Consider the following 26,311-nt stretch of genomic DNA (forward strand, 5'->3'; position numbering starts at 1 on the left):
GGATGGAGGACTTCAAGAAGGAAGTCTCCGGGGTAAAATGGAATTGATAATCACTATGGACTGAACTGTGTCTCCGCAAAATTCATATGTTGAAACCCTAACCCACCCACCATGTGACTGTACTGGAGAAAGGGCCTTTAAGATGTGATTAAGTTAAATGAGGTCATAACAGGGAGCGCTGATTCTGCTAGAACCGGCATCCTTATAAAAAGAGCAGACACATCAAAGATCTCTTTCTCCCCGCCACGTGAGGACACAGAGAGAAGGCAGCCATCTGCAAGCCAAGAAGAGTCCTCACCAGAAACCAGAGCCTGCTGAAAACTTGATCTTGGACTTCCCGGCCTCCAGAACTGTGAGAAAATAAATTCCTGTCGTTTAAGCCACCCAGTCTATGATATTTTGTTATGGCAGCCCAAGGCAGTAATTTTATGTATGGAATATCGTATCGGGAGACCACCGGATGGTGTGAGAGGAACTGGCACAGGTATAGTAAAAACTAAAACTTTTAAGAGGCAATTAATAATTCTAGAAAAACAAAAAAATTGTTCAAAAAAAAAATAATCATAGCATACTGACTTAGCAGAGACTAAAACTTTTAATATATATATTGGGAGGATGGGGAGAGGGTGAGAAAAGAGATGGTAGGAAAGCTGTATCTTATCTACCAATAGGGAAAGGTACCAGTGATTAAAATCAATAAACCAAGAAATAGCAACATAAGCTTATAATTTCAAAACATGCTATACAAGCATATTTCTTAAGAAACAGTTAAAAGAATTAAAAGTGCTTCCCAAGGAACCAAGTTTGATAAATTAGACTTTTTAAATAACAAGCATTATTCTTTGATTAAATTTTGTGAGGCTGGCCCCGTGGCCGAGTGTTAAGTTCACACGCTCTGCTTCAGCAGCCCAGGGTTTCGCAGGTTCGGATCCTGGGTGCAGGCATGGCACCACTCATCAGGCCATGCTGAGGCAGCGTCCCACATGCCACAACTGGAGGGACCCATAACTAAAAATATATACAACTATGCACCGGGGGGCTTTGGGGAGAAGAAGGAAAAATAAAATCTTAAAACAAAAAAAAGAGTAAAGTTTCAAAAAGAAAATTCGTATATTACTTTAAACAAAGGAGGAGGATATGTTCAACAAGAGCACAAGTTACAGAGTGGTCGGGTAAGGACCCGAAATATCAGAATCTGTTAACTGGGAAGTCATTACTGACCCTCAAAAATATTTCAGTGGGTTGGTAGGGGAAGAAGTCATGTTGCCCTGGGTTTAAATGGAAGGTAAGAAGGCTAGTAGAATACTATTTAAAGCACAAAATACTCTGCATGTTATATTCATCACCCACATTTTGTTAACTGGCAGGACTTATTCCCTCCCACTCACTGTATATGAAAGAACAAAACGGGACAACGGAGTACTCCAGTCTGCACTCTTCTGTCCCACGAGACCGTGTCATCTTCAGAGAGAGTGACACGCTTCCATCGGCAAGTGAGAGAATAGGGACGAGTCACTTTCTTTTATTCACTCACTCAACACACGCATATTAAGAGCTTCCTCTGGGCTAAACCTGCCAAGCTCTGCTAAATGACAGGGACAGAGGTGAGGAGCACAAGGTCCTTATCCTCCAGGAGGCCCAGCTTTGCTGCGGTACCTTCATGTCAACATGCGTATTTCACTCTCACACAGTACTTGCTAGAAAAGGTAATAAAGTGCACAAGAGAAGTGGAAACGGGTCAGCACAGCCAGAATAATCCTCAATGGCCGGCCTGTAGTAAATCCTCCCTCATTCCAGGCCAGGAAGGAATTAGAGGCCCTTGATTGGACCCCTCCAGCACTCAGTAACCTAATTCCTGGAGACCAAACCAGTATGTTTAATCTTTGAATAAACCAAAGTAATTTCTATGTTGCTCAATATGGCAGTAATTGTGTGCCTGAGAAATCTGAGAAGTTTCAGTGCTATGGGTCATGGTTTCCACTGTCACTCAAATTCTCATTTGCATTTACCTAACTCTTCTCAGACCCTGGGGCTGTGTTTAACAACTTAATAGAGCGAAGTGCCTAGCACTCAGAAAGATAAACTGACAGAACTACTTTGCCCAACGTCACACCATGAAAATCTCTGCACAAGCAAACAAGCATGCTAAGCTGCCCCTAATTTGTTGTAATCAGGGCTCCCAAGACCCTTCTTGGGCCCGACGATTCATACTTACAGTGCCGGTTGGACTCTCAAATATCCCAATCTTGCCAGCCTCCAACACCTGGTATAGCTCTGCCATAAAGTCCTTCTGGATGGAATACGGTGTGAAGGGAAAAGGGAAATGGATGTCACCAACTTCCGGGGTTTTATTAGCCATGGTCCTAGGAGGGAAAAAAAAGACGGCTGTAGCAGAATGCAGCCCGGGAAAGCTCCCAGACAGAAACCCCCTGCCACTTGACCCGGGATGCCTTTGCTGCCTGGACACCTTCCTAAGGCCTCTAGAGAGCTTTGGAGCTTTCCTCTCCAAGACCTGTGCTCCGGGACTGAAGTTGTTGCTTGTAATTACTTCTGCAGCATTCTTTCCTCACATCTCACAATGTAGCCTTTGCAGGACAAAACTGCTTCACTTTACCCTATTGTGAAGGCCTGCAAAGTCACAACACAGAGGCAGAGAAGTCCAAGGACTGCTTTTCCACATGGCACAGTTGAACGCATACATCCCACTTTTACAGACAGCTTTAGCTGGCTTCTTAGTTCACCCTCGCCTCCATTTCCAGTACAAACCAGAGCTGCCTCCTAAAACTTTTTCAGCCTCAAGAAATTAGAGCTTCCTGTCTGGCTCCAGACTGGGAGAGCTCCCTTGACAGGGACCCAGCCCTGGCGGGAAGAGCTTCCCAATACTGAGCCCTCAGCGTTTCTCTTCCCTGCCAGGCCAAGGTCTAAGAGAAACTGCTCTGCTGCGTCGTCTCATCTTTTCTCTCCTCTTCTGAACCTAACTTCTCTGAGAGCTTTTGCATACCCTTTCTCCTCTAATCACCATTTGGAGGACTGACTCTCCCATCCTGGTTCCCACACTCTCTCATTGGAAGTCACTGCTTCAAGCTGTTTAGCAGGCCCATCTCTTCTAAGTACAAATATTAATAAATCTAAAACCCAGTTACATCTTTGCTATGTAACTGGCCTCGATAAGACTTGTGACAGTGTCAATCACTTAGGAGGCGAAGGTAGCTGCCACGATGTTCCTCAGTTCCAGTTAAAATGACAGGCGAGGTGGAGGGGTAACTGTAAGGGGGGGTGACTTACAAGAACGAGGACAATTCAACACTGAGAGGGAGGCAGGTGATCGAAAACCATTAAAACCTGCGGGGAAGAAGAAGTAACCAATTCCGCGCACCTCCTATGCATTCTACACTCTCCAGGCCCTTTTATCACCTCATTTCATCTGTATGACGCTGTAAGGATACGGTTATTGGCTACTGATGCTTACAGAAATTAAAGAATTGTTCAAAGTCTCAGCTAGTAAGAGGAGAACCAGGGATCCAAACCCAGGTCCACATGGCTCTGTTTTAGTCAAATTCACCTGGCTGCAGGAGATAACTAGCATAAGTCGAAGAGAGATTTACTGAAAAGATACATATTGAGAGATTACGAATTGAGACGATCTAGAAAAACCAAGAACCGAAGCTGGTGACAGAGCGGGACGTCTTGCAGACTAGAAGTACAAAGTAGTTCAGATTTCAAGACAGCTCCAGGAACCTCGCCAGCAAGTCAATACCCATGGATTTCCATTCTCCTCCCCAGTCACGTGCCGGATGGAGCCAGTACTTGCTCTGCTTCCTTACTCTCAGCCTCTCATTACCCAAACTTCAGCCGGCACATGGCCTCTTCAGCCACCTCTACCTTTTAGCTTCAGCTCCTAGCGCCAAAGGAAAATTCTTTTCATGTTTCCTCGTTGTAAATCCCAAGAGAAAAATCTCATCAGCATCTCCTCAAGAAAGAGCACTGGTCAGCCTTCAGACGGTCTGCTGAGGGGCTCAGCCTAATCTAATCAGCTCGGGCCTTGCACGTGCTGTCCCCCTCCTGCCTGGGGAATGACGAGTCCTCAATACTTAGGATGCAGCTCACCTCCTCAGAGAAGCCTCTCTCTCTCTATCCGCCACCCTATAGTGGTCACATACCACCCGCATGCCCCCGCTCAAACACACACACATACACGCCACTCTGCTTTAACTCACTCTTTTATCTCCCTACCCTGTACTCAATTTCTTCATAGCTCTTAGCACTATCTGAACTTATTTTACTTACTGTCCTCCCTCACTGGAATATAAGCTGCAAAAAGGAGGAACCTTGCCTGGCTTGTTCTTCACTGCCCCTAGCACTCAGGACAGGTGCTTTGGCACCTAGAAGGTATGCAACAAAAGTCGGATGAATGAATGAATAGCCAGCTTGACACGGGCTGCAGGGGGTTTCTGTTCTTCAAAGGTGTAGGGAGAGGAGGTCCAGCAAGGTCTGAACACACACCTGCCAGACCTCCAAGCCCCTGAGCTCTGTCTTTCAGCCCGCTTCCTCCCATCAGGCCAACGAGGGCGAAAAGACCGGTTGCCAAACTTTAGCATGACAACTCGAAAGGAGACAGAACAAAAGCAATCGTTATTTCCCTTCCCTGTGGATCTCACTACCCTAGAAGCAGCACAAGCTAAGCCGTAACTTGAAGAAGGGTTAGATGAGCCATGAATAACGGATGCACTCAGCGCTGCTAAGGACGTCGGTGTGTCTGCTCCTCCAGCTCGGCCGTGTGGAGGACGACCACGCGCCCCGCACAGCCCTCCCCGGGCTCCCGCAGCGCCGAGGCACCCGCCGCACGGCCACTCCAGCGCCCCGACGGCGGGGGCGCCGCGGAAGCCGCAGGGCCGCAGCGGGACGAAGCGTTCGCTTCCTCCACTCTCCAACTACCACTCGTTATTTACTCGGGTGTAACTTTTGCTGCAGACTGGACTGGGTCGCCCTCCCCGAGTCCACGCGTTAAAGCCTAATGGGCGGGGCGGGGTGGGCCCGCGGGTGGAGACAGGGCTTTCAGGAAAGACTAAACTAACTACAGAGGAAAAGAGTGAACGCAGTCATTAGATGGGGCCTCATCTTTATAAGGACCGGCGCCCTGATACACGGGAGCGAGCTCGGCCACGTGAGGACACAGCAAGCAGGCGCCCCCGCCAGGCAGGCCGGCACCCTGGTCCCGGCTGCTGAAACTGAGAAATCAAGCTTCTCGGTCAGTCTGTGCAGACCGACACCGCTGTCGTAGATTTCTCCTGCCGGCAGGCTCCGCAAAGGCCTTAGGCTCACACAGCAGAGGCCCGGCCGGGACCCCCGCCTCCGCCCCCAGCGCCGCACTGCGCAGGAAAAGCCCGCCATGTCCCGGCCTTTACTGCCACTTTCATGACTCTTCCTCCAACAACCCGGCGCTCCTGACTGGACCCTGCTCCGCCCTGGTTCCCCGAAGGGCGGCAGGGCAGGGCCGCCAGCAGTAGGGGCTCAGACTGCCCAGTTTGGGATCCCAGCTGTATTCTTCCTTAAGTTAATATCCCTAGGCCTCAGTTTCCTCATCTGTAGAAGAGAGCTGGGTAACAGCGAACACTCACAGCACGGTAGTGAGCAGTACGTCAGACACTCCATGAGGAGCGCACAGCATAGCCGGGCGCCCTGAGAGCCCCTCCTGCGTGCCAGCTACTCCTCCAAGCACCGCTCCAGTTCACCTGCAGGTCCCGCCCCCGCCGGCCTCCCCATCCCCCTGCATTGGTTCCTTGCCTGTCAATCAAATGCTTGCCCCGCCCCCAAGCCCTGGAAAGTTTTCCCGCTCAAGACTCGCCCCGCCCCTTTCCACACAGCACCGCCCCCTCCGCCCTATTTGCGTTTCCAGCGGAGTCTGCCCTTTCTCATCTCGCTCCTCTTCGTCCGCAGCTGTGTCACCACGCAGTACTTCGCTCACCCTCTTCGCCAGCAGGACTGCCTCGCCGAGGCCCGGCCCCAGAGGAATCACAGTGGAACGTGGCTGAATTTGAAACCGCGCTCCTCTCCGTCAACGTCGGCCCAGGGCGGAGCGTGCTGCGCTGCCACGCCCCCACGACGCTGCGCGTGTGCACCCAGAGCCTGGGAGGGGCGTGGTTTCCTCCTTTTACGCCACTGCGCTTGCGCGGCGGGCTCTGGGCGGGTCTCTTTTTTTTTCTGGCGTTAAGAGCCCTGCCAGGGTCGGACCTTGTGGTCAGGTATCCTGACCACAGCCTCTGGGCTTAGCGCCGTACCTTCTTCTTCCTTCCATGCAGGTACAGGGATGTGTGATGGAGCCTTCGTCAACTAGCGCCAGATGTACTCAAAAGTGCTCAACAGTTGGCTTGACTTGATCAAATTCGCCATTATTTACCAAACACGCGAGGAACTAGATGCTGTAGCCGAGAATCAGGAAACCTGCGTTCTAGTCCCGGCTCTTGTCAGGCCTTAATATGTGTGAACCTAAGTTATTTTACTTCCAAAATGGAAGGTACCTGCCCTGCCCACCTCAACAGGGCTGTGCAGGATCTTCCCTGTCTTCAGATCATGAAAATGAAAGAACTTTGGAAGACAAGCAGCTTTGTGAATTGTTCCTACTCTGTGCCAGGCACGACCCTTGGGGACAAAGAAGATAAAGCACCAGCCTTGCCTTAAGGGAGCTCACCTTCTAGTTGGGAGGACAAAACACATCACCTTAACATCCCCTAGACTTGGGTTCTTTGTTCGATGGAGGGGATTGGCTACATGACCTCTACGAGCTTTTCTCAGAGTATGTCCAATGTGTATTTTTTCCAACACCACCAAGCAGTCAACTCAATTTGGACACTCTGGAAACAGCATCAGATCCCACATTAAGGGCTCGATCTTGTATTACTGACTGTAGAACTTGTAGCCCAGGTTAAGGGCTCAGTCCTACAAGACTGAGACTTCCAAGGCCAATCGCAAGTCCAGGTTGTCACCTGTGCTTTTCACCTAACAGCTATAGATGGGAGTTTCCCATGATGCCCTCCTTGGGTTCGATTAATTTGCTAGAGAGGCTCACAGAACTCAGGAAAACATTTTACTTACTGGATCACCAGTTTACTATAGAAGGCAATAACTCAGGAACAGCCAGATGAAAGAGATGCATGAGGCAAAGGATGTGGGAAGAAGCGCACAGCTCCCATGCCTTCTGGGCACACCATTCTCCCAGCACTTCTACAGGTTCACCAACCTAGAAGCTTTCTGAACCCAGTCCTTTTGGGTTTTTATGGAGGCTTCATTACATAGGCATGATTGATTAACTCATTGGCCATTGGTGCTTGAACTCAATCTCCAGCCCCCCTCCCCTCCCAGGAGGTCTTGGGGTAGGACTAAAAATTCCAACTCTCTAATCACTGGGTTTGTTCCCCTGGCAACGAGCCCCATCCTTAGGTTACCCAGGGACTTTCCAAAAATCACCTTTATCACCACAATATCACAGTATGGCTCTATGAAGTGATAATGGGGGCATTTTATGCTAAGTGCTCCCCCAGAATGACATTGATAATTGTGTGACTTCCCAGCAGGATCAAGGAATGTTAGGGACAGTTGCTGGGACTTGAAGGAAAGGCTTTCAGGGAGAGGAGCCAGTGTCTCAAGCTGTGTGAAAGCTTGGGGGTGGAAACTTACAAAAGCTGATTCCAGAGTTAGCACTTCCAGCTACCACTGGCTGGACCGTGGGGAGACGGTGGCAACTAATACCCATCAGGGTCTTGGAATGTGGCCCACCAAAATCCTGACAAGGTCTCTGATGCCTCAGTTTTAACTTTAAAATTCATGTTGCATTCTACTCCATAACATCTATGTTTGTTGTAGCATAAAAAATGTATTAGAGTAATTGTCATCTGGTAAACTTGAACTTCAAGAAGATACACTAGGTTTGGGCCTGTTACTTCAAAGTCCTCCCCTCCGTCCTCCACACACACACTCATAGGGTATGAGTCCTCTAGTTTAAGAAGCACCATTGGAGGGGGGCCAGCCCTGTGGCCAAGTGGTTAAAGTTCCACATGCTCTGCTTTGGTGGCCCGGGGTCATGGATTTGGATCCCAGGTGCAGACCTACTCCACTCATCAGCCATGCTGTGGCGGCATCCCACATACAAAATCGAGGAAGACTGGCACAGATGTTAGCTCAGGGCCAATCTTCCTCACAAAAAAGCAGCAGCATTGGAGGAACAGAAGATGGTAAGACACGAAGGTAAGTCGGGGTCTGGTTGTAGAAGACCTTAAACAACAAGAAAGGATGTTTAGATTTCATACTGTAAGCCATTTGCAAGACACTAAAACGTTTTGAACAGCAGAGTGAAATTGGAAAAGCAATGCCTTGGGAATATTAAGCCAGCAGCAGCGTGAAGGACAGTGTGGAGGGCAGAGAGATCAGAATCAAGCAAACAAGCTGGGTTATGCAGTAAACCAGACAATGCAATAGGGACTTGGACCTCAAGAGTGTCAATAGGAACGGAGAGGATGGAAGCAGTTAATAGACCAGGCTGTAAACCTGGATCATGGACCTCTCTCTTCCCTCATCCTCAACCCAAGGGTTATATTTAGAGAGTAACACTCCCAACGTAAGACTCTGGGCTTTGTCCCAAAGGTAAAATCAGAAGTTAGCCTTATGTGGACCACCTCTGCATTTCTTACTAAAGAGCCTTAGATGATGCCATTCATTGAATTAACTCAAAGTCCTTCTTAACAAACTCCTCTTAAGACTCAAGGCCAGGGGGAAAAATTTTTCTCCTTATGTACAGATATGCTTTCCGTACCTGGACAGTCAGAGTATTTAACCCATCACGCACTCTTCCTTGCCGCTAGTAATCTCGGAGCTAAATGCTGTGCATTGTGTTAGTTTTTCAATGGCCAGTATTTTTTGATACTTTCTTTTTTTCCCCTTTCTCATTATTTCTTGCTAATTTTAAGTACATGCCTAGTAAAGTCAGACTGCCCGGATTCAGATCCCCACTCCACTATTAATTACCTGGGTCACTTTGGCAGGTGTGTAAGCTTTGAACCTCCGTTTTCGCACTTATAAAATGGAGACAATAGCAGGATTTACCTTAAAGGATTCTTGTGGGATAAATGAGATAATCTTGGTAACATAAAGGGCTTAGCACCTTGCATACCACATTATAAAAGCTCAACGAAGTTTAGTATTAGTATTAATTATTAGCTATTATTAGCTATTAATAATTACTATTATTGTTAATTGGGTTTGGTTTTAGTGTCCCTATGCTTTTATTATGTTTCCTTACGTCCTCTTTAGAAATAGCTATGATATAAACCTAACAATAAATAAATAAAATCTAATAGTAAGTGAAGTTCGCTCCTGACTAACTGTGAACCAAATTTGGAGATTTAGATCTTTGGCAATTGGAAGAGCAGAAATAAGGAGGTCAAGACTAATAGTGCATTTTGAGGAGGAATGTGAATTTTGTTTTTGTGATATTTAAATTTATGCAGTTTGATGGAGTACACATTAATGTGTAGGTTGGGGGGGAGGAGGTCATCCATGTTACAGGCAGGATCAGAGCCTCTCAAAGGCATCTTATCCAGGGTGTATCCTCGCTTTGGCATTCATTCATTCAATAAATATTGACCGAGCACCAGTCCAGAAGCTGAATTAGCTTAGTAAACTCAGAAATTATCGGGCTCACTACAAACCCGTGATCACTAAATTTACATGTGTGCCAATGGACTACTTCAGAGAGGAGCCATTGCCAGTGAGCATAAGCTCATTTATCTCTTCCTATTTGGGAAGACAATGTGATTTGGAAGATTGCTTGGTGAGCTTAGAATCAGAACAAGGAAAACATAGGAATTTGAGTGAGAAACGTTACCTAGGCACTGGGGAAGTCCCAGTAAATATGCCTGCCCCCAAAGAGAAAACACCTCTCTAGAGACCAGATTGCTCCCATCCCCAAGACCTCATGTGCCTCTCTCTGGAACAGTGCAATATGCACTCTAATAATATTTGTATCTCTGAATGTTAGTTTCTTTGATTACTGTGTCCAGTGTGTATATTACTTTCGCTCACTAAGCCACACTCTAGTGGCATACCTTCTGTTTCCTCACGTAATGGGTTGATCTAATTAGTCAAACTGAATTTTCAGGCTGCCCCAATCTCACTGTCTCTGTGAGAGATTCAGTTGTGTTTGAAATGGGGGATTAGAGTTCAGGAAAGAGGCAGGAGCTGCATATATGGATTTGATCACCCCTGGGTTAAGGCACTAAAGCAATGGTAAGTGGTAAACTTTCTGAAGAAGTGAATAGTTATAAGAAAAAAAAAAACGGAGGGAGGCATCCACATGCAAAAGAATGAAGGTAGACCCTTACCTTACGCTATATATAAAAATTAACTCAAAATGGATTTAAACATAAGAATTAAAACTATAAAACTCTTGGAAGGAAACATAGGGGAAAAATTTCATGACGTTGGATTTGGCAGTGGTTTCTTGGATATGACACCAAAAGCACAGGTAACAAAAGTAAAAAGAGATAAACTGGACTACAACAAAATTTAAAACTTCTGTGCACCAAAAGATACAATCAGTGAAGTGAAAAGGCAACCTACGGAATAGAAGAAAATATTTGCAAATCATATATCTGATAAAGGGCTAATATCTATAATATATAAAGAACTTCTATAACTCAAAAACAAAACAAAAAAACAATTAAAGTATGGGCAATGGACTTGAATATACATTTCTCCAAAGAAGATATAGAAATGGCCAAGAAGCACATGCAATGATGCTCAACATCGCTAAGCATTAGAGAAGTGCAGTCAAAACCACACTGAGGCACTACCTCACACTCATTAGGATGGCTGCTACTTAAAAACAAATGGAAAATAACAAAGGTTAGCAAGGACATGGGGAAAATGGAACTCTTGTGCACTGCTGGTGAGAATGTAAAATGGTGCAGCCACTATGGAAAACAGTATGGCAATCCCACTTCTGGGTATATACCCAAAAGAAGTGAAAGCAGGATTCAAACAGATATTTGTACACCCATGTTTATAGGCACAAAATTCATAATAGCCAAAAAGTGTTTGCCACCCAAGAGTTCAACTGATGAATGAATAAACAAAATGTGGTATCCACATATAATGGAAGATTATTCAGCCTTAAAATGAAAGAAAATTCTATGCATTCTACAACATGGATGAACCTTGAGGACATTATATGTATTAGTCAGGGTTCTCCAGAGAAAAAGAACCAACAGGATGTGTATATATAGATTTATTTTAAGAAATTGGCTCATGTGATTTTGGAGGTTTGGCAAGTCCAAAATTTAATGGGGTAGGCCGGCAGGCTGGAGACTCAGAGAAGAGTTGAAGTTCAATATAAAGGCTGTGTGCTGGCAGAATCTCTTCTAGCTCTGGGGAGGTCAGTCTTTGTTCTATTAGGTCTTCACCTGATTGGATGAGGCCCACCCACATTATGGAGAAGAATCTGCTCTACTCAAAGTCCACTGATTTAAATGTTAATCTCATCTATAAAACACCTTCACAGAAACACCCAGAATAATGTTTGACCAAATATTTTGGCACTGTGGCCCAGCCAAGTTGACACATAAAATTAACCACCACATTATGCTAAGTGAAATAAGCCAGTCACAAAAAAAGGCAAATACTGTATGATTCCACTTACGTGAGTACCTGGAGTAGTCAAATTCATAGAGGACATATAGACAGGAAGTAGAATGGTGGGTGCCGGGGTTGAGCTGAGTGGGAAATTGGGAGTTGTGATTTAACGGGCATAGAGTTTCAGTTTTGTAAGAGGAAGAGAGTTCCAGGGAATGGGCACACGACAATGGGGATGTACTTACCACTACTCAACTGTGCACTTAAAAAGGATTAATATGATAAACTTTATGTTATGCCTATTTTAACACAATTTTTTTTAAAGGAGGGAAAAAGTAGGGAATAACCTTTAAGAAATGGCCACATTTGGGGGAAAGGAAGGTGAAAGAATGATTAATTCAAGGAATAGAAGGCAAATTAGGGCCGTAATGGAGCCAAAAGAGAAAACGATCAACAATGTCAGATACACCAAGGTCAAGGAGGGGAATAACCAGAAAAAAATCCCTTGGCAACTTCAGGGTGGAGTTCAATGGACTTCAATACAGTAGTTTGAACAAAATCACTTTCCAAGGGTTAAGAAAAATCTAAATAATGAGAAGGTTGGTAGAGCAGAAGTACACCATCCATTCAAGAAGTCTAGAGAGGAGGAGAGAAACAACAGAAGGATGCGTGCTTGGAGGCAGAAGAAAAGGAGACTGTGCAAGGAAGACTCTGAAGATACTGGCCCAAGGACTAAGTCAGAGGGCAACTTCTCCCTCTGCCTTTGACCATTTTCCTCTCCAGGGAGCCTGACTTGGACAAGATGCCAAAAGATACAAGATTAGGGGCCCCATGAAATCTTGGATGGGGTGGGGGCAGCAGTCTTAGTATACTGTATAGGGAGCAGTGGCAAGAGCCAGAGATCATGACAGGGTTGGGGGTACCCCGAGAAGTCCAAGGTTGAAGCAAATCGAGGTGCAAATCAAAAAGCCAAAGATAGAGTATAAAGCCAGGCTGAAGGCCAAGGGGGCAAATGCCCATGCATAAAGCACTGGAAGTCTCAGCTCTTGGGTTCAGGAGCTAAAATCAGAGTGGTGTTTCTCCTCTAAAGTTCAGCTATCGCACCAACCCCCACCAACTACACTCTGTCATCCTAAAGAGTGGACAGATCTCTATCGAGTCAGAGGACAATGTCTCACACCTGTGTACTAGTCAGGATTCTCCAGAGAAACAGAACCAATAGGATGTGTGTGTGTACATAGAGAGAGCGAGAGAGAGAGAGCGGGAGAGAGCGGGAGATTTCTTTTAAGGAATTGGCTCACATGATTATGGAGCCTGGCAAGTCCAAAATCTGCAGGGTGAGCCATCAAGCTGAGGACACAGGGAAGAGTTGATGTTGCAGAGTTCAAGTCCAAAGGCCATCTGCTGGCAGAATTCCTTCTTGCTCTGAGGTGGTTAGTCTTTTGTTTTATTCAGGCCTTCAACTGATTGGATGAGGCCCACCCACATTATAGAGGGCAATCTGCTCTACTTATTTACAATTTAAATGTCAATGTCATCCAAAAACACCCTCACAGAAACATCCAGAATAATGTTGACCAAATATCTGGGCACCACGGCTCAGCCAAGTTAACACATAAATTAACCATCACACCTAGAGACTAATTACAGCCATTTATTAAGTGCCATTTACAGCCATTTATATACCAAGTACACAGCACTATTTCATTTAATTCTGTAGGGCCTATAAAGTACATTTAAATATTCTCATTTTTAAATATGAGGAAACCAGTTTCAAAAGACTTTATCCAAAAGTTCGTAAAATTTAGAAGCAATCAAAACCATGCTGATCACTGCTAACTTCAAAGAAGTAAAATGAGTCAATGTGACCAAAGTAAGAACTGATTCTCTGGTCTTCCCATATCTTTGAAAGTTCTCAGAACCAAGTTCCAACAGCCTAAATGTTTCATAACTTTTGAAAAAAAATTATTGCCTTCTTACTTCATGCCAGACAAACTACTAAATACTTTGTATTCATTATCTCCTTTAATCCTTACAGCAATGTTGAAAGATTAAGTAAATCCATCAGGATTGGGTTTGCCTGTGACAGAAAACTCAAATAACATTCGTTAAAACAGATAAAATTGTATTTGTCCCCCCTCCCTAGATAAACAAAGTCTGAAGGTAAGATATGCAAACCGGTAAACAGCTCTGCTATCATAACTGATCTAGGTTCTTTCTATCTTTCGGCTCTGCCATCTCCAATATATCACTTCCTCTCGCAGTTTAGTTCCAACCATCGCGTTCACAGTCTAGTCACCAGGAAGATAGGCAGGACAGAAATGGATGTGCTCTGCCCTTTAAGAGCACTTCTGGGAAGTCGCATGGGCCATTTCCCCTTACACCCACTTGGTCAGAACTTAGTGACATGGTCACACTTAGCTGCAAGAGAGGATGGGAAACATATTCTTTATTCCAGGCAACCAAATGCGTGGTTAAAAAAAGGAAGAAGGGGAGAATGGATATTGGGAGACCATACCACAGGAGGTATTATAAATAGCACTTTGTAGATGAGAAATCAGGCACGAAGGAAGTGAACCACAGAGCTTGGAAGGAGCATAAAAGAACTAGTGTGTAATAACTGTTATGTGGTAGTGGGAGCAAGAATTCAAACCCAAATTTTAGAATGAGTTTTTAAAATAGATGAGAATGGACCAAAGTTATCCCCACAATAATGTCACTTACTCGGTGGCAATCTCACGTGCTTTCCTGAGGGAAAGAGGGCTGGAGGCATTGCTGCTCCACTGCACACAACCCTGGAACACCTTTTCACGCTCTAACCTGAGATCTGAATACACCACGGAGGTGCGTCAGGCACGTGAATTTCATCCAACATGTGCGGAGGTAGGAAAAACAGATTGAAAACTAGGCACTAAGCTGCTCTGCCACCCTACTCCTCCCTTTTTGTCATTTGAAACTTTACCGGAAGGCTGAAGGAGACGCTTCCAGAGCTGTTCCTGTCACTCGGGTTTATCCCCAATCCACAAAAACTAGCGTGGAAGCCATCTTGTCTTAGGACGAGAAAATAAATTTTATTAACAAGTGTATGTGCTAATAGGCAACAATCCCCTGGGTGATAAAGGACAAGAAACATACTGTGTCTACTAAGACCAAAACTGCCTCCTCAGCTTTGTTCCAAAGCAGCTCACGCCACTAGACCAGAGGCGGGAGAGGCCGCTGTGGAGCGAAGTGCTGACCTCTGAGCAGACAATGGGAAAGGCTGTGGTCCCCATTCTAAATATTCACAGTGACTGGCGAACAACTGATTCCTCGACAGACCCAGCTTCTTCCGGTGCACTTCGACTTTGGTGTTTGTGACTATGTTGATTTTTCACCTAAATCGCCTATGCGACGTGGGGCATTTTTCACCCCGCTGTTGCACCGGTTGCGCAGTACAGTTAGAGGGCCCGGGAGCCAACGCCAGGCCTTCTTTTTCCGATTGTCGTCATCCTCTCTTTCCTGTCTGACAATCTTAAACAGTTGCTGCTTTCTTTCTGGGGCTTTCATGCCAGAGAATTTAAAGAGGCTGCTGCTGAAGCGGCTCATCTTGGAAGGAGAGACAGGCGGGAGGTTAACATTTTCATCAGTTCTCTTCAGGATAGTGTGGACCAAAGACTGGACATCTTCCACAGGATCGTTCCTTAGACTTCCAAGAGCTGAAACCAGAAAGGAGGTCAACTCAGACTCCCGATCTACAAAGACTGTCTACTCAAACCCTATTATTTTCTACCCCACATGCCAGGTTATTAGTATATAACTTCATTTAGAATAATTTTTGTCACTGTAAAAGTGATACTTGTTTTATTGCAGACAAATGTTTAAATACAATTTTTTTAAGCTGAAAGGAAGAAAAATCACTCACCCCTAGATATAACGCTGTTAATATTTTCATACTTAATCCTTGCAGTACCTTTTAAAATATCTAATATAGACACTTTTTGTTTTTACAAAAATAGGATTAACATTTTTATTCCCATAAAATATTCCTTCATATAACGTAATATTCAATCACATGCTTCTATCATAATTTCCTTGATGAACCCCGATAAGTGAATAATTAAGTTGTTTGCGATTTTTCACTGTTGTAAACAATAACCACTAATCCATTCAACAACTATCTATTGAGCACCCGCTATCTCCAGGCTCTGTGCTGGGTGCTGGGGATGCAGTGGTGAGCAAGAAAGACAGATTCCTCAACCTCAAGAACTTAACATTCTAGTGGAGGAAAGACCAAATAAACAGAAAAACATAAATTAAGCCCAAAGAAGGAAATTTAACAGAGTAATTAGAGCGAATAGCTGGGAAGGACCCTGTTAGATAGGCCAGTCAGAGAATGCCTCTCTGAGAAGTGACATTTAAACTAAGGTCCAAAGAATGAGATCCAGCCCAAGACCCAGCCACATGAAGAGCAAGGCCAGAAGCATTCCCAGTGTGGGGCAGGGGTGGTCTCTTCACAGTGTAGAAAGCAGACAGTGTGGCTACAGCTTCTGGTGAGGGGTGAAATGATGAAGGCTAAGGGTGGAGAGACAGTCAGAAGCCAGAGCAGTCAAGCCTTGTGGCTGAGGGCAAGGGAACAGAATTTGACCAAAAGAGCAGTGAAAAGCCACTGAAGGGTTTTAAGCAAGGGGAGTAACATGACCCAATGTATGTTTTGCAGAGAATCTGGCTGCTGTGTGGAGAGTAGTGTAGAGAAGAGGAGGAGGGTGTTGGTGGTTGTTAAAGTGGTCCAGTTAGGGAATTGTAGGCGGGGGCTTAGATTCAGGTGGGAACCGAGGGGATGGAGATGGGAAATTGCTTAGCAGGCAAAGGATAAAGAGGACAAGAAGAATTTTGGCTCAACAGAACTAAAAGGCCCTTCAAGCTCATCAAAGGCCACAACTTCGTGTGGCCCTCATTGATACTTAGAGCAGAAAAAAAGAGCTTGGCTTAAGCTATACAGAAAAGATGTAAATCCTTTGAAGAACCATTTCTTGACCACAAGGTTTGTTAAGCTCTAGATACAGGTGGAAGTGTAACTAAATTCCTCTCCTTGGGAAAAACTTCCTCCTGTCTAGGTGACTGAGGCAGCCTTTCTTGGAGGCCGAGTGGGAGGAGGAAGGCGAGGTGTATTCTCTGGTATACTGAGGAGTCTAGGATTTCCATTCTGGATATACTTTCTCTGAAATTCCTCAGTGGTGGCTGGAAATAGGGGTCACCTCAGATAGACACCTCAGTTGTAAGATCTAGGAGAAGGCAGCAGAGGTACAAAATGTCAGGGTCAGAACTGAAACCAGGCCTCGAGCCCTAAGGGGACAGATGCTGCTGCCTAGTCATTAGTGTGCTAGACGCAGCACGGCTATCCTCTGAGAAGCAACTAACAAATTGATTTTTCCTTGACCACAGCTCTAAGTATACTCCCTACCTGCCACTCTCAATACCAACCCCCAGCCCAGAAGCATGAGTCAATTCAACACCAACGTTTTCTGGAACATCTATGTGCCAAGCAAAGCTCAGTGCTCTCCATGCATTTGTACTCAATACTTAAAACAATGTTTAAGATCAGCACTATTATCCTTATGACACAGATGAAGAAACTGAGGCACAGAGACAAAGTAACTTGCCCTAGGTCACATGGATCGTTATCAAGAGAGCTGGTATTTGAAACTGATCTGGCTGCCGCTGGAGCCTATGTTTTCCATACACCGCTGACTTTGAGGAAAGAAAGCACCCTTAAAAATCATTTAGTCCACCATTTGATCCTCCGTATAAAGAGCTATGAATGAATCGTAAAGGAAACAAAGACTAGTCCATCTCCAGTTGTCTGCTAGGCATTTCCTCTGAGGTATGATTCCTCCATTCCCTCAAAAGCAGTATATGCAAGATATTACCTCGAAGCAGGCACGGGAAACTCCAAGCCCCTGAGGACAGGCTCCCGCACCTCTAGAAGAGCAAGCACAGCACAGCTGTGGCATTCATGTCAGGACACTGAGACGTACACACATGTTCTGAAGTCCAACAGGACTGAGACAGAGGAGCAAGAGCTATAAAGCAAATATTCTCTTCATGCTGTCTGTGCATCAAAGGGAGGAAACTGTGGCATGGAAAATAGTGAAGAAGTAATTCAAAAATCATTTCCATTTGGCACTGGAATGAGTTGAACTCCACCACCCATCACAAGCCCTCGAAACCCTCCCACCCCCCTCAGAGGAGTCAAGAATTGTGTTGAATGGAGCATCCCTACCATTCGAAGTAAAACCCTAAATCTTTACAATAGCTAAAAGGCCTGGTGCGATTCTGGCCCCACTACTGTCCTCTGATCTCATCTCCTCCTGCCCTTCCTTTGCTCACTCCATGCCAGTCACATTGACTTCTTGTTCTTCCTTGAACGTGTCAAGGGCTCTCCCCTCAGACAGTCATATGGCTCGCTCCCTCACTTCCTCCGGGTCTTGCTTAAACTCGCCTTACCGGAGGGGCACCCCTGCCCCGCCCTCCGACCCCTCTCATCCCCTTCCCTTGCTTCACTCTCTCCACAGGGCTTATCTAACAGGTACCTGTTTAGGGCCTATTCCTCCCCGCAGAAGGTGAGCTGTGTGAGGGCAGGGACATCAACTTTGTCTACTGCAGTATCCCAGTGCTTCGAAGAGTGCCTGGTGTACAGTAGGGTTTCAACAATTAAGAAACTAATTTAATCAATAGAGAGCAAGGGCAGGGAGTTGGCAGAAGTATATTCTATATAAAACATAGTTAACGTTGTTTGGCGATTAGAGGGACCAAAGAGTTTCGAAAGATGAGGTAAAGTTTCTCTTCTGATATACATCGGGAATAGCAGCTCTTCTTTCTCCACTCTCCCAACCTCCATTCCCTACCTCTTCTTCTGGACTTTGGTAAGATTCAAGAACAATGGAGCAAGCACGAGTCAGTGGACAGATCCTTGAGTTGGAAATTCTCGTTCTGGTTCTCCCAGTAATTCACTTCTGTGACCTTGGGCAAATGATTCAGCCTCTGAAATTAGAAGGGTTTTATATTTGGACTAGTAAACGCTTCTCTGAAGGGTCCCTAACTTCAGAGGCATAAGAGAATAAATTGCTGGCCTCAAGGGTGTAAAAATTAATAAAGGGAAACTTCGTCTAAAATGGAGTCAGGAGGCCAGAAGGGGGAGCTCCCACACAGTACTACTTGAGGTCAACTACAGGAAAGACAGTCAATTACAGACCCCAAAAGAAAAAAGTTGTCAGTGGGAAAGAATCATCAATTACAGGAAGAAATGTACATTGCATCCCAAACAGAAATTGACTACCCCAGCAACTCAGCCAAAGAGAAGCCATCAGCACCCTGAACTTTTGCTTTTCTCCAATGGACTTTTGTTCAAAACAACTTCTCCCAATTTCCTCCTTTTTTTCCATAAAATTATATTCCTCTCCCTCATTTGTTGGATTTGCCTGTGGTCCACCATAGCATACACATCCCAAATTGCAGTTCTTTGGCTATTCCCAAATAAACTCATTTTGCTGGGAAAACAACTGGATGTTTTATTTTTAAGGTTGACACATATGGTGTCTGAAGTGGGATCTGAAGGAGGCGACCTCCAAGACATGACAGCCCCGGAAATCAAGCAAGGTACCCACGCAGAGCTCCATGCGCTCCTCACTTCTGAGAGTTGCCGCCCACTTTCGGTTTGGTGAGTCTCTGCTGGGATTCCAAGCTCCACGTCCTTTGCATTTTGAGCTCCCTGACTTTATTTTTATTTGGGATTCGAAGAAGCTTTGTCCTCTTGGAGGACGGATTTTGTCCTCCCTGTTCAAGGCTCTGTCAGGGGCACAAGGCTTTGTCCTTGGTGAGGACTCAGTTGTTCTGTGAAGGTAGCACAGTTCTTTTTGAGGCTTAGGCTTGCTGAAAATCCAATTTTTCTTTGATTTTCAGATTACTTTTGGAATCAGGGCTGGGAATCCAGCTACTTTCTTTTGTTTTTAGATTCCTTCAGGGATCAGGGCTAGGACTCTAGCAACTTTCTTGGGTTTTCAGAGGAAATTTCAGAAATGGAATCCCAGTCATGTAAATGTTCTGAGGGAAACCCTCCTTCAGAGATGCCAGCTGGGTTTCTGTTTGAGAACTTTGGGTCCTTCATGCACATTTTTAACCAAGTGGGACAAACTGACTGAGAGTAGTCTGGAATTACAATGGCCGTTATAGGGAACTTCAGATCTCCCTAAACTTTTTTTTTTTTTTTAAACAAGTTGGAAGACTGTGGCTCTAAAATTAAGCAAAATGAATGTATGTTTATTTTAATTGGTACGTGGATACTTCCAAACATGCACAAAACACTAAAATCACCTCGGTACAAGATGCTTACCTAAATTAGCCAAAACAACTAAAACACTGAGGGAAGACAATATGACGTCTGAGGCTTGTCTTTCCTTTCCCGTTTTCTTTGTCTTATGCTCAAGCCCCACATCTGATACCATCTTCCTCCTTTCCTTCTGCACTACCTCTAGCAATGAAACTTTGACCATCTAAGCAGGTAAGCTGAACTTAGTCCATTACCAGAAAAATAATTTGATCCAACTATTTTTCTGAGTTTTATATTATTGTACCTGAGAGGCAACTAACGTTTTAAAATGAAAGCTGTGAGATCTCTGTTTATGTCTCTTTGTGTGTCTATGAATGTATATTATAGAGATGTGATATTTTTCTACCTCTGGGTGGTATTACTGAGATGGATTCGTAAAAGAGCTGTATTTAATCGGCTTGAAATTAAGCACTTATAAATTAAGGATTCTTAAACCTCAGAAATAGAACAGAAACTAAGCCAAGTGTTTTCAAGTTTATGGGAGCTAGGATTAATCTTCAGTAAATAAAAGTCAGCTTAAGGTTTTGGTTTACTTGAAACAGGCATGTTTTTAGAGTTATCAATGCTGAATATAATACAGACATACAACTTTCATTCTACCTGGGTTTATTAAGCTCATGTTATCTCTGTTACAAAATTTGTCCCCAAGAAAGTAACTTAAGATGATGCTTGGCTATTTAATGTCAAATCCAAGCATGATTGTTAAAAGCAATTAATTTAAATAAATGTAAACAAGATCAAAATTTATACTAAGTTAAAGTAAATAATGGATGGTCATTGAATACTGAAATCACTTCCAAATAATGTGAACATTAATTACTGAACATAGGTTTATCTACTTCTGGCTTCCTACTGTAGAGAAATGAAAGATATTTGAGTCTATTAGTGAACATGTTTTATGCCATGCTGAGAAATTTTCTATGAAAAAAGGCACATTTCTAGAAACTTATAAAAGGTAAGTTCACCTAGCCATAAAATGCTAATATAGTTCACAATTGCTTACTTCTTAGTTTTTCACTAGAAATTAAGGATTCTAAGTGTTAAGCATTCTAATGAACATATGTAGTAATAAGGGAAACATCTCCATATACAGGGACAATAGGATGTGTGTTTTGATGAAAGAAGGTGTAAGGAATGGAAATGCATTTTATTGAGGGAAAAGAAGGTAATTTTGTCCTAAAGAGAGGCTGGTTGTTTAGGAACTGGGAAAGAGGAAAACATAGCACAAAATCTAAATGTAAAAGGAAGTGTAGAATGTTTATGGAAAGGAATCTTGGGAAAGGAATTTTATTTATTTATTTATTTATTTATTTTTGAGGAAGATCAGCCCTGGGCTAACATCTGCTGCCAATCCTTCTCTTTTTGCTGAGGAAGACTGGCCCTGAGCTAACATCCATGCCCATCTTCCTCTGAAGACTGGCCCTGCGCTAACATCCATGCCCATCTTCCTCTACTTTTTACGTGGGATGCCTGCCACACCATGGCTTGACAAGCGGTGTGTAGGTCTGCACCCAGGATCCGAACTGGCGAACCCTGGGCTGCCGAAGCAGAACATGTGAACTTAACCGCTGCGCCACCGGGCCAGCCCCAGGAAAGGAATTTTAATGCGTGATCAAGCTGAGTAAGATTAAAATGAGTTTTAATACCAAAATAAGCTAAAGCAAAATTAAAATTTGGTTTTCTTTTTGTTGAAAGGACAACGTTTTCCTGGGCTATTGGCCTGCTTTTGATAAGAGATTGTGAAAACTTCTTTATTTTTAAGTAATATGCCTAGAAAACAGAGATTTTGTGTTTTAATGAAACAATTTCCTGTGTTGTTTCCATCAGGTCTTTAATCAAGAGAACTGAGTCTTCTTAGTATTAAAGGAGTTGAGTTTTGCTTACAACCATGTAATCTTCATATTTGCCTTTGAAACGTTTTATTTTTACTTTGGTCAAATAGATACTTAAGTATTATTTTGTAATGATCTGTGATCCTATTTGGTCAAGTGTCCAAACCTTTTGATATTTCTTACAAGCTTCCCCAAATATTCGAATACTAAATAAAGTCTTTTTGACCTGGATGTAACTTCGGGATTTTTCAAGAGGCCCCCGGGACATCTCAAAAGATTTGTTCCCTTTGCTTATAAAAAGAGACATTATAGTAATTAGTCTTGTTTGGTATGTCAGATTACAATGAGAAGCATGGTTGAATAAGCAATAATAAACCTTTTTAGGTTATATTGTATGGGCGAAAGTTAGCAAAAAGTGTCTAGAAATTGTATAAAATTCCTAAATATCTGATATGTCCTAATACAATATTATTACTTGTAATTCTAGTTACTAAAATGTATGTCACAAAAATATCCAAATTTCTTTGTCAACTGCATTTATGCATTGCCCTTTTTAAAAAGTCTTTTGTCAGTTACAGACAGTTATTGTTTTCCTCTGATGCTTTTGGATAAGCATGTTTCATTTTCAAAGAGATTCATGGAAAAAACTTTGACAAGTATTTTGGAATACAGGTTTTGATAACTTTAAGATCGTAACTCTGAACTGGGTGAGAGTTTCTGGAACTCAAGTGGAGGACCGATTGCTCTGATGTTTTGTTTCCCAGATGTAAAGGACTCCTTTGTCTCCTCTCCTTTAAGCTACCTATAACTTACAGTTTAAAGTGTATCCTTGCCACAAGGGGTGGAAACATTTACCTTTCTTCTCTCTACCTGATCCCTCCAGAATTCGCAAACTCAAGTATTCTTTGCATGATGATATATGTATTTGCACGGGTTCAGTGAAGGTCTGTTCTCCTTGTAACAGGACACAGTTGGAAATATTGGCTACATTACCAAGGCTTTGACTAGAATGTCGTATTCAAGAAAGCTGTACATAGACTCAGAAATGACCAGACAGCTTTAGGGAACTGCTTGGAAAAAATGGCCTACTACCTTGCTTACAAGGTTTCAGCAAAGTAACCTTAAAAAAGAGCTAATGTGGTCAAACACTATTTTTGCTGCATTTATATAAATAATCAGGCCAAGTTTAATACAAACAAATTTAGTTTTACTATGATTACCTTTAATAAAAATGAGGGTAATTGTGGAGAGAGAAATTATGTTTGCACCTTTGTAGATATTAAATTCTAGTCCTATTAGATATTAAATATTAGATATTAGTCCTATAGATAGTAAAATCTAGTTCTAAAGACAATTGTCTTTAAGGTTTTGTTATATACCTGTAAGCTGGACTGGATCCTAAATCCTTCTGTTTCCTTAAATGTGTGACTACGATACTCCAAACTAAAGTTTTCCATTTTTACTGCCCTTGGAAGAGACTATTCTAGGCTTTCCTCACTACCCAGATGGCAGCCAAACTTCAGAATTCGAGCCTTGCGTACACGTCTCACAGCTAAAGTAGGCTCCACCTGACACCTGGTCCTGAACAAACGCTGGAGACCTCCAAACCAAACTGACTAGGAAGAGAAGCAGCTGGCATCTGAGGCAGACAGCTTTCCCTAGATGTTTGGACCGGGCCTCTGTTCTTTTCTTTCTCCGCTATCTCTCACTTTGTTTCCTCTCTCCCTTCTTTGGAAGGATAATGCCCTTGTCCATATTTCCCAGTCCCTTGCAAAAGGGGGAAACCTCTCTGATTGCTGGATTTGTCATCAGAAACCTCAGTCTGTTCAGGACAATAATAACCCCTTAGTTCACTGTATAAGTCATTTCACTGGAATTCTGGATACCATTGTATGTTTAAATTGTTCTGCAGGCCCATGTTATAAAGTCAGGGTACTAAGCCCACCTAATTTCATCCCTTGCTTTAATTTAACCCAACCTTGGGAGGGAAAGACAAGATCTTATGAATATTTGTATGATAAATTCTGTAAGATGGCCAATGTAAATTGAATCATTTCAATACTTGCTGATATGCCCATATATTTAGGCAACCTCTCAATATGTAATAACACAGTGTCTGAGCCTTTGTTAAATGGTGGTAATGCCTCTATGCCCATGAATGAGTCCATAGATACTGTTACTTATACAGAATCCTTATGTACACCCTCTAGTTACATTTTCATACGTGAAGGCTCCGACAACAGCCTTTATGCTTGGGCATCTCATTGCCTTGACAGCTGGAGAGCATGAGGATGGTGCCCTTGCCGTATTCACCACCCTGTGCTCCCTGCATAACCAGTCAGAAGCCTCTCATTGGTAAGTTCCACTAAATTCCTATAATCACCTCAAAGGAGAACTTCTAGGAGGCATGAGTGACTCTGAGTTTGCCTCCATGAGAAGAGCTTTTTTCTTAAGGATCAGAGTGAATCTCAACAAATAGATGATCAGGAATCTCTCCCTAACACTAAAAGAGTCGGCCAATTTCAGAGCCAAAGCAGTTGCAACCCAACAACAGTCTCTTTACTCATTGGCCAGGGTAGTTTTAGGTACTTGCTGAGCAAGGAGGTGTCTGTGCAGTAACAAACACCTCCTGTTGCTCATGGATAAACACCTCTGGGGAAGTAGAGACCCAGTTATATAGAATTAGAGAGCAAGCACATTGACTGCAACAAATTTCACCCAATAGTCCACCGTCTTTTGATTTATTCAGCTGGTTACCCTGAGGTCTGGGCTCCTGGTTTAGAACTATCACACAAACTGGGCTTACTGTATTGTTCTTAATTAATCCTGCTTTGTTACTTCTTGTTAACTCTACCTATTGCCTGTCGAAACTTTGTAAACATGATGTACTTAATAAGATGATGTTAACTCAACAACATGAAATGATTTCCAATACTTATGACAACTCAGAGAACTATAGACTTTGAATAAGAGCTTCCTGAGAGTTCTCCCTCCTAACCTTCCTTGTTATTTAAATGTGGCCTAAATGGTTTCCAGCCACTATACCCTTCCCCTTCAGTGTGGTACATGACAACCAGGAACGGTCCTTCCTGCACTGAGGGACAAAACCACTAGGTGCAGAGAACCTGATACAGCAATGCTTTTGGAGAAAGATCTTAATCAAAAGGGGAAAATGAGAAAATTAATAAAGGGAAACTTCATTTAAAATAGAGTCAGGAGGCCGGAAGGAGGTTCTCCCAAACAGTACAACTCAAGGTCAATTACAGGAAAGACAGTCAACTACAGATCCCAACAGAAAGGAGTCATCAACAGGGAGATACTCAATTACAGACCCCAACAGAAAGGAGTCATCAACAGGAAAGAATCTTCAATTACAGGAAGAAATATACATTGCATCCCAAACAGAAATTGACTACCCCCGCAACTCAGCTAATGAGAAATCATCAGCACCCTGAACTCTTGCTTTTCTCCACTGGACTTTTGTTCAAAACAACCCCTCCCAATTTCCTCCCCTTTCTCTCTAAAATAATGTTCCTCTCTCTTATTTGTTGGATTTGCCTATGGTCCACTGCAGCAGGCACATCCTGAATTGCAATTCTTTGGCTATTCCTGAATGAACTCGTTTGCTGGTAAAATAATTGGCTGTTTTATTTTTAAGGTTGACAGGGGTCTGGATGAGTTGCCTCAAGTCCTGTATATTCTACAAATTCTTGGAACCTCTTTTATCTTAAAAATTCATGCATAATTTACATTCTACTCCTTAATATGTCCATTATAACTTTTTAAATGTTTTGATTTTTAAAAGAGTATCACTTAGACATAGGTACTAAAATATTTATAGATGAAATAATATGAAGTCTGGGATTTGATTCAGAATAATTCTGACAGGGAGAAGGAATAGGTAGGGAAATAGAAAGACAGGGGTGGCCATGAGTTGATATTTGTTGAAGCTGGGAGATGGGCATGGGGGGGGGGGGGAGGTTATGATACTATTCTCTATACTTTTAAAGAACACTAAAAACAAAAAGAAAAATCTTAAAACAGCCAGAGGAAAAGGATAGATTACCTACAAAGGAACAAAAATTAGAATGACAGCAGAAGATTGGCCCCGAGCCAACATCTGTGCCCATCTTCCTCTACTTTATATGTGGGACGCCTGCCACAGCATGGATTGCCAAGCAGTGCCATGTCCGCACGTGGGATCTGAACCAGTGAACCCAGGCCACCAAAGCAGAACATGTGCACTTAGCTGCTGCGCCACCCGGCGGCCCCCAACAGCAGGCTTCTTATTGGCAACGAAGCCAGAAAACAACAGTACAATAACTTCAGAGTGCTGGGAGAAAATCATTGTTGGCCTAGAATTGTGTCACTAGTAAAGTTATCTTGCAAGAATGTGGGTAAGAAAAAAATCATTACAAACAAACAAAAACCAAGAGAACATACCATCAGGATGCCAGCACTAAAGAAACTTCAGAAAGGTGTACTTCAGGAT

The 26,311-nt window shown here is 43.5% G+C and overlaps 2 protein-coding genes across 4 annotated transcripts in view; both read right to left on the reverse strand.

Moving 5' to 3' along the window:
• Window positions 1–6,111, reverse strand: part of DDX11 (DEAD/H-box helicase 11) — a 33,590-nt gene extending 27,479 nt beyond the window's left edge. For 2 of the 3 annotated variants that reach the window (XM_014841789.3, XM_044755797.2), the window contains exons 1-2: window positions 5,619–5,753; window positions 2,216–2,363 (exon numbers count right to left, since the gene is read on the reverse strand). In XM_014841789.3, coding sequence (XP_014697275.3) covers window positions 2,216–2,363; window positions 5,619–5,668 — 198 coding nt within the window. In that variant the 5' untranslated portion in view covers window positions 5,669–5,753. Of the gene's footprint in view, window positions 1–2,215; window positions 2,364–5,618; window positions 5,754–5,965 lie in introns of those variants that run through there. The other variant, XM_070494015.1, reaches the window with a different exon arrangement.
• A 7,153-nt stretch (window positions 6,112–13,264) lies between these two features.
• Window positions 13,265–26,311, reverse strand: part of LOC139039734 (uncharacterized) — a 114,003-nt gene continuing 100,956 nt past the window's right edge. Inside the window, exon 8 of the mRNA XM_070494778.1 lies at window positions 13,265–15,317. Coding sequence (XP_070350879.1) covers window positions 14,980–15,317 — 338 coding nt within the window. The 3' untranslated portion in view covers window positions 13,265–14,979. The remainder of the gene's footprint in view (window positions 15,318–26,311) is intronic.

This window comes from Equus asinus, chromosome 22 (genome assembly GCF_041296235.1).
Source record: "Equus asinus isolate D_3611 breed Donkey chromosome 22, EquAss-T2T_v2, whole genome shotgun sequence".
NCBI classification, from domain to species: Eukaryota; Metazoa; Chordata; class Mammalia; order Perissodactyla; family Equidae; genus Equus; species Equus asinus.